At 38.3% G+C, this 8176-nt stretch overlaps 1 protein-coding gene across 1 annotated transcript in view; it reads left to right on the forward strand.

Annotated features, from left to right (window-relative positions):
• PHIP (pleckstrin homology domain interacting protein) overlaps positions 1 to 8176 on the forward strand; it is a 105537-nt gene that overhangs the window by 6963 nt on the left and 90398 nt on the right. The window contains exons 2-3 of the mRNA XM_009075035.1: positions 2849 to 2999; positions 3124 to 3222. Coding sequence (XP_009073283.1) covers positions 2849 to 2999; positions 3124 to 3222 — 250 coding nt within the window. The remainder of the gene's footprint in view (positions 1 to 2848; positions 3000 to 3123; positions 3223 to 8176) is intronic.

The raw sequence follows: 8176 nt of genomic DNA on the forward strand, positions 1-8176 counted from the left end.
CCTACTTTGTAGTGTAAGTAAGTTTCTACTTTTAATGTAAGTTTTAATGTAAGTTTCTTACTCTTCAAGCTTATATAGGAAAATGAAAGGCAAATGTTGACTGTTAATGACTTAGCTTTATAAACTTTCTGGAATTGGTAAGTTTTTAAATGGCCAGTGCCACTTTTCTTTGGGTAAAGCATAGAGTGTTGTTGGCTCAGTTTGTTAGTGAGGTGGTTGTGAATGCTGCTCAGCAGTGAACTGTGATTATTCAGACAAATACTGTGAAGGAACATCACAAAACTACTGTATAACTTGGCTTGAATAGCTCTTTTCACACTAATGGACTTAGATGAGAAGAGGCTAGTGTGGGTGTAAGGTATATATTAAGATCTTTAATACAGATGATCAAGAATAATACAAATAGATCTCTCTTTTCAAAACATTTTGCTTTAAAAACTGCGAGAGGCATTGAGCCTACCTAGTTTTTGCTAAAATAAAAAGTGAACACATGGCTTATGACAAATCATGAGAAGTATGACTCAAGATGTCAGCTAGCTGTAGTTTTGGAATGTGTCAAAGCCGATTTGCTTCATTTACTTTAGATTTTGTGCATTTGTGAGGATGTGGAAAACTGTAGGGTCTGGAGCAGGATAAAATGACAACTCTATCGCATATGTAGTTGTATTATTCATGGTTAAACCAAAAAATGCAGTAATTATTAATCTTTGGGAGACGAGTTCAGATTCTGCAGATGTAAATTCGGGTTTCAGATGGAATTATGCAAAAAGCAGCGTTTGTTAAGTTTTTATGCTCCTTTTGATAGGAGCAGAGGAGAACAAAAGCTAAGGAAATGGATCAGGGCTGTTGGTGGCAAAAACTGTATATAGCTTTGTCACTTCTTACAGCTATTTGGGTATTTTAGAGCTCTCAAGCATGTATTTTGACTGTGATTCCTCCTTTAAGTAGAGAAAAGCATGTCTGATTTGTGCATTACTGAAAGGAAAAATTAATTGGGATAGCAAATTCTGAATTCTGGATTATTTTTTGGCCACTGTTCTAATAGGTTGCCTGTCTGATTACACTGAATTTAGTAATTTTGTATGAGCTGATCTGTACGATCAACTGTAACTTTATTTAAGAATAATATAATTTGTAATATATTTTGAAAGAAAAATGTTTGCCTTATTTTGACTCGTGTGAATTGTGTAAGTCATTTCACTTTTCAGGCAGACAAATTCAGGCAGCTTGCAAGGCTTTCTGCAAGAGCAATATCATTCACAGAAGGAAAGCCCTGCTTTCCTGGAAGCAGCTAAACACTTGCCTGCCGATGGGAAGCTGCAAATGAATTCTTGCCTTGCTTGTTGTGTAGCTTTTGCTTTGCCTATTAAACTGCCTTTATCTCAATCCATGAGTTTTTGCTCCTTTACCCTTTGACTTTCTCCCCCACTGCACTGCAGTGAGAGTGAGCGAGTGGCTGTGTGGGGCTGAGCTGCTGCCCAGGGTTAAACCATGGCAGGAGCAGCAGAAAAATGTCTCCCTCCTTTGCTGGGTGTTTGTAGTGGTGGTTACTGGTGTAAGCAAGGCTTTACCAGAGCCTCAGTTTCGGACATCAGCACTCTTTGTGTTAACAAACTGCTAGAATACGTGAAATGATTACAGGGTGTCAGCAAGATGGGAGCACATTTGATGAGGAATAAGGTATATTCCTGTTAATTGGGTGTCACACAGAAGCATCCTTCTGCCTGAATGTCAGTCACGGCCTCCTCTAGTTGCAGAATAATGAAACATCACAAGCTTTTACTGCAGTACTTCTGCTTTTTCTCTTCTGTGAAGTAAAGCTGTGAAGACGTATTTCAGGCTCTATGAAGGACAAAACTACTACATGCCAAATCCTGTACAAGAACTAAAGAAAACTGAGTATATTCTCCCTCCTAATTCATTATTTAAATTTTTTTCTTAGAGTTTGCACTGACAATAGCCTGTGCATTTTCAAAATGCTATTTCTTAACCAACAGCTTTATGTTAGTAGGATTTTACTGTTGTCACATACGTTTCAAAGCTTTTTTTCCTTGTTATTTAAAACAGTTTTCTGATCTAGAATTATAGTAGTTCAAAAGAATGAAATGGTTCCGTGTGGGCAGTCGTTAATTCTGGTTGAACATTGTTATAATCAAGTGGTGAGATCTGTTGCTGGCAATAGGAGCTTGTTTTGGTGCTGTGCAGTTTAAAATCTTATTACAAAAACTTGTCATGTTTGTAGTGTAATAGGGACCACATATGCTAATTTTCAAGTTGAATTGCTTAAGCCAAGGGCTTTGTTTAAAAGGTTTAGATGTAAAATAAACAAATAAATCCAGCTGTGGAGCTTCAGCAAGGTCTTGTAAGTTAGGTGAGCCGAGGCAGAATGTTTTTGTGTTGTCTCCTGCAGAGCTGTCATTTATTTGGTATTTGTGATCTTGCAAGAATTCTCTGGATGTTGTTGTCTTTACAATCTTTGTCTTGTCTTTATCCTAAAGTCATTTAAATTGAGCAGACACTACTTAAATATAATGTTGAATATATACCTTACATTTTTTTTACTGTGATAAGGGAGCTTATTAGCCTATAACCAACTGTGCCTGAAAGTCAGAAAGTAGTAAATACCAACAGTTCCCTGTGCAAAGTGGCATGTGCTGAATAGAAGAATTAATTAGGACCAGCTGGAATGAATGATTGTACTTAAAGGTCATTATTTGTGTTTATCCTTAATATACTATAATATTCTTACACATCTGTGTAACAGTCTGGGGGGGAAAGATTAAACCATTAATGCATCAAAAATATTGCGTTCTTTATCAAATGTTTTGTTTGCTCTTTGATATGATAGGTGAAATATTACAGACACTTGGCACCTGATCACTTGCTTCAAATATGCCATCGACTTGGACCACTTCTAGAGCAAGAAATTCCCCAAAGTGTCCCTGGAGTGCAGACGTTATTAGGAGCTGGCAGACAGTCCTTGCTGCGTACAAACAAAAGTATGAAAATTTTATGAGAATTTCGAGAGTTCTTGATATTTCATGCCTTTCCTGTAGTTTTGCATGGGAAAAAAAAACCCACTTGCCTATGGGTTTTCTTTTGTGTGTGATTTTTAAAAAACAGGTTGCAAACATGTTGTGTGGAAGGGATCTGCTCTTGCTGCTCTGCATTGTGGAAGGCCTCCAGAGTCCCCTGTAAATTATGGCAGTCCACCAAGTATAGGTAAGTCAATTTTCTTCTGCCATTGCTACTGTAGTACCTAACTCCCAGGGTGATCGATTATTGTGATGAGGAAAGCTAAATAGCTGTTCTGTTTATATTTGTCCTTGTTTGTGTCACATACCTTACCTTTAGTGTTTTTATTAAAGTGGTGTATTGCTGTATTTATTGTGAGTTCATATACTAGTTGTGCTCTGAAGCTAATTTTGTCTTTGAAGTATAAAATTGAGTAAGATATTTAAACAGTGAATACATAAAAGTAAAACTCTCGTTCTTAAAGATGTAATAAGGCCATCAGTAGGTAAGTAATTAGTACTGTATACCATCTTAGTCAGGACAGCATGGCCTACACACATGGTCAGGAAGAGTAAGTCATGCAGACTGGTAGTGGTTTCCTTTGGAAAAATGTGAGTGTCTTGTAGAAGTTATATGTTCTACTTTCTGGTCCATTCAGTAATTTTGTAGCTGTGCTTTAGTTTGCTTTGCTGTGCTGTATCATGAAGCATGTGTTGTCTGTACCGTTGGAAAACTGAAAGCTGAAGGTCAGAGGTATTATCCTTTTTTTATTTTTTTTTTTTCTTTTTCAGTTAATATTTTTAAGCTCCCATATGGTCACTAAAACATGTTAATTTTCATCATTTTAACAATGAAGATACATGTTTTAGTTGCTAGAAGGATCGAGACGTGATATTTTAGGAGATTATTTAAGGAGAGCCCTTTTTCTTCAGTCATGGATAGAAAAATATGCAAAATCACGTGTCTTTTCATCTTTCTCTTTCAATGTCCAGAGAAGGAGGAATGATTAAAACCAAATTTTCAGTGTGGATTATATAAAAACAGGAATGGTTTTATACCAAAACAGTAGTTGCAGATACATGTGCAGTGTCGGATGAGAGTGGGCAGAGAATATCCAATTGATTGGCTCTGGATCAGGTGCAGCTGCTGCTGCAAGGACAAAGGTTTCTGTCTTAGCGAAAAAAGAGAAGAGTGCAGATATATTGGGGAACTAATACGTAGCAATGTACCAGTGTGTAAATCTCTGCAGTGTGTGTGTATACATACACCGTGTTGCTACACATTGTGCATAATGTATAAGTATGTAACCAGGTGCTTGGAGGACCTGAGGTAACTTGGCATTACAATTTTTCTCTCTCTAAACTCCCTTTGGAGGTTTTGGGTAGCCTGTGAGTTATTAATGAATTTAGATAGATGTATATAACATGCATAAAATATTTAATTGACAGGCCTTAATTTGGGCTATCGGTATTTTTTCTAATGTTGAAGGACCTCAAAATCAAGTCTCAAAATACATAGCACTGTGCTTTATCCAGGGAGTTACAGTTCTTTCCTGACAGCTGACACAGAATCGTGCTACTGCTGAGCTCTTAGGTTGAGCACAGCCAATTTTGACATGGTCAGATGGCAGAGTATTTAGTATCATAGTAGCATTTCCATTTTAAAGGACAAGTTGCATCCTTTCCATGGTATTTCTGTAGGTGCTTGGAATGTTGGAAGAGAACATGGTTTTGCTTGGTGTTCAGAGCTGAGTTTTCACAACCTCCTCAGCTGGTGTGTGTATTGGTCAGAAGTGGTTCACATAAGCTCTCATGCAGCACCTGCATCCATTCAGTGTGGTTTTGTTCAGAGCTGCTGTTTTGGTGTTCATGGAGAGAGCTTTTGCTGTGTGCTGCTCTAGGTGTGTGGGAGAAAATGCTGGTTGCTGGTGAGAATAATTCCCCTTGTAAGTGGCTGTGCATTGGCTTGACTGTTGTAAACTTGGAAAACCTGGGGCTGGAATAGCAGCTGTTTCTGTAAGGTGACTGTAGGATTGAGATCGGTAATAGCTGAGATTTTGTTAGTGGTTGTCTTAGCTTTTCCTCATGCCTGTGTTTTACAGCATGTTGGAGGAATCAGAATGGATGAGGACTGTTTTGCATTGTACTGTAGGTTACACTACATAGCAGCTGGTGTATAGTTTTCAAAGGGAAAAAGACCAGTGTATGACATCCATGGTAGCTGGAGTCCGAAGGAAGTTGTAGAGTTGCCATGGTAGTGGAATTAAGTGTTAAGAAAAATAACCTTCAGACTCTTTTCAGAGAAGAACAAGTCAGGCTTTCTAAATAAATGTTATTTTTATTGAACCTTTTGCAGAGCACTGAATATTTGAAAAATTACAGTTATTTCAACATACCACTTTCTTCATGACCAGTAATTTCCTTTAACAAACATTGAGCTAAGTGCTGGTAACTGAACGTTTTCAGCTGTGAAGTGTATTTGGATTTTTCGGGTATCTGGTTCAGAGCTGTGTGTTAAAGCATTTGGTTTTGATTTATCCTGTTCTAGTCTGATCTCTCAATGAGATAATGAACTGGAATGACAATTCTGTTAAAAATTGAACTGGAAATTTGTTTCTATAACTAGAAATTTTAGTTTCTTTTTTTTTTTATAAAGAACTGCTAATTTTCCCCTGGGAAGGCTGGAGTTTATGTATTTGCTAAAAAGAAATGGAACCTCCTGTTCTTCAGGCTGTATGCAGTTCAGGTGGAGAACCCACTAGTGTTTGAGGAACGGAAACAAAGACACTGAAGTCCTTCTGTGATGTGCAGAAAAACTTAATGCACATTTCAGTGAACATACAGAAATACTCATTTGTTGCCTAGCTAGTTGTTGCCTTGTTGACAGTCATCTATAAGCCAGGAGACTTGGAGTACTGAGTAGAGTTAGGAAGCTGAATAGGGAAGTGGTAGGAAGGTAGGAGTCGATTCAAGCTAGTGTGTTTTTTTTTGTTTGTTTTGGACATTTTTGAAGAACAGGGAAAAAAACTCTAAACATCCCAAAACCGAATGCTTGATACATTCAGTCTTGCCAGCTTGGAGAGTGAAAGGAGTTGTCTAGCAATCCCTTCTTTACTATTATTTTTAACAGCTCTGAATCCCTTGGTATTCATTAGAGGCCTGTCTAGCCTCTCAAGTTAATGAAGCTTGATTCAATAAGGGTTGTAAATGAAGTATATTCCTTGGGTGTCCTGCCAGGTTTCTTCTGAATCTGGTTCTACTTTTGTGCGAATGGAAGGGGAACGAAGGTAGATTCTGGTGTTCAGAACAGAACTTCCATTAGTTAAATACAACTCCAGAAAGGAAGAAAATGAAAAGACTTTTGTGTATGCTTTTCAAAAATGTAGCTTATACTTGGTACATAATTAAATTGAGTTTATCACTGCCTAGCAGATAAGGCAGATTACTATACCCGATCTTTAAGGTATGTTTCACATCCAAGGGTAAGACATTGTAAATAAGGTGATAGAGTCGGTCACTTTGGTAAAATTAAAACAAGAAAGCCAAGAGAAAAACAAAAACATGGCTAATACTGCCATATCTTTCAGATCCCCAAATTTATCTTCCTTTTACGGATTGTTTTTCCTTGACTTGCTTATTCTGTTTCGGTGGGGAGTGAGTTAGAGACAGTCTGAAACTTTGAAGGCATTCAGTTGGTGCCTGTTGTGTGCCTCCTGAGTGGGAGAAAATCTATACTCTTTTTGTAAGTTCCACTGAAAATTCCCACCACTTCACATTGATCAGCTTGATGTTTGCTTTTTCAATTGTTCTGGGCGAAACCAAACAAATAAGGTGCTTCTGACTCTTTGAGATGTGTGATTTTCGGATTAAGGTTGTTGGCATCAGTGAATTGTGACAGTAGAAGCAAGATTTTAAAAACCAGAGTTGCATTTGGTTAAGTTTCAAGAGTTCAACTCTTCATTCACAGTTTAGGTTCCTGAGTGGCCCTTATAAAAAAGGGAATTTAAACTCTTGCCTTTAGAGCTTAAGGTTAGAGTCTTTGGATAAAGAATCCCATGTTTCTCTATTTGCTTTTTCCTTTTTTAAAAAAAACTCTAGTAAAAGATCCTGAGCAATTTTTATTTGACCCTGCTTTCAAAGGAGGATCAGAGTAGATGATTTTCAGAAGTCCCTTCTAATTTCAACCGTTCTGTGATTCTGCAGTAACAAAAGTTGGAGTTCTTCTGGGATATGAAGGAACACAAAAGGGTTTTTACAGGTCTGTCAGCAGTAGAAGAAACAGTAGGGCCTGCTGCTGAATGGAGCAGGAGACCTCATGACAAAAGACCTGGAAAAAGGTATTCAATGCCCTCTTGACCTGAGTCTTCACTGGTAATACCAACCTTCAAAAATTTCAGGCCCTTGAGACCCAGGGGAAGGTTTGGAGCAAGGAAGACTTTCCCTTGGCAGAGGAGAATCTTATTAGGGAATATTTGAACAAACTACATATGCTGTACGTATAGGCCCTGGTGGGATGCAACCCCTGCGTGCTGAGGGTGCTGAGAGATGTCATTGCAAGACCACTCTTGATTATCGTCGGAATGTTTGTGGTGTTCATTGGAGCTTTCTGGGGACTGGAAAAGAGCAAAGGTCTTAAAGTAGGGCAAGAAGAAGACTCTGTGGAACTAAAGGTGGGTCTTCCTCATTTCAGTCCTTGGGCAAGTGGTGAAGCAAACACTCCTGGAAGCCAACATACAAATTCAGGAAAATGGCTGAGTTGTTGGCATTGATCTGTGAAGGACAAGTCATGCTTGACTAGCCCAATAGTCTTTTAAATGAGATGAATGACTTGGAGGATGAGGGGACAATAGTGAATGTTATTTATCCTGACTTCAGCAAGGCTTTCTGAACCAGCTCCCATAACATTCTTACTGACAAACTGATAAGATATGGGCAGAGGTGCTGAGATCAAAGGGCTGTGATCAGTGGAATGAATTCCAGTGACTAGCATGAGAGCTGGTCGTTAACGGTGTACTCTGGAGGTTCATACTGGAGCCAGTATTGTTCAACATCTTCATTAATAACTTGGATGATGAAACACCCAAGTTTTGCAAACAATGCAAAACTAGGAGGAGTGATTGATTGAGAAGGACCTTGACAGGGTGGAGAAATGGGTCAGCAGG

Source organism: Acanthisitta chloris, unplaced genomic scaffold (assembly GCF_000695815.1).
Source record: "Acanthisitta chloris isolate BGI_N310 unplaced genomic scaffold, ASM69581v1 scaffold24615, whole genome shotgun sequence".
Taxonomy (NCBI): Eukaryota; Metazoa; Chordata; class Aves; order Passeriformes; family Acanthisittidae; genus Acanthisitta; species Acanthisitta chloris.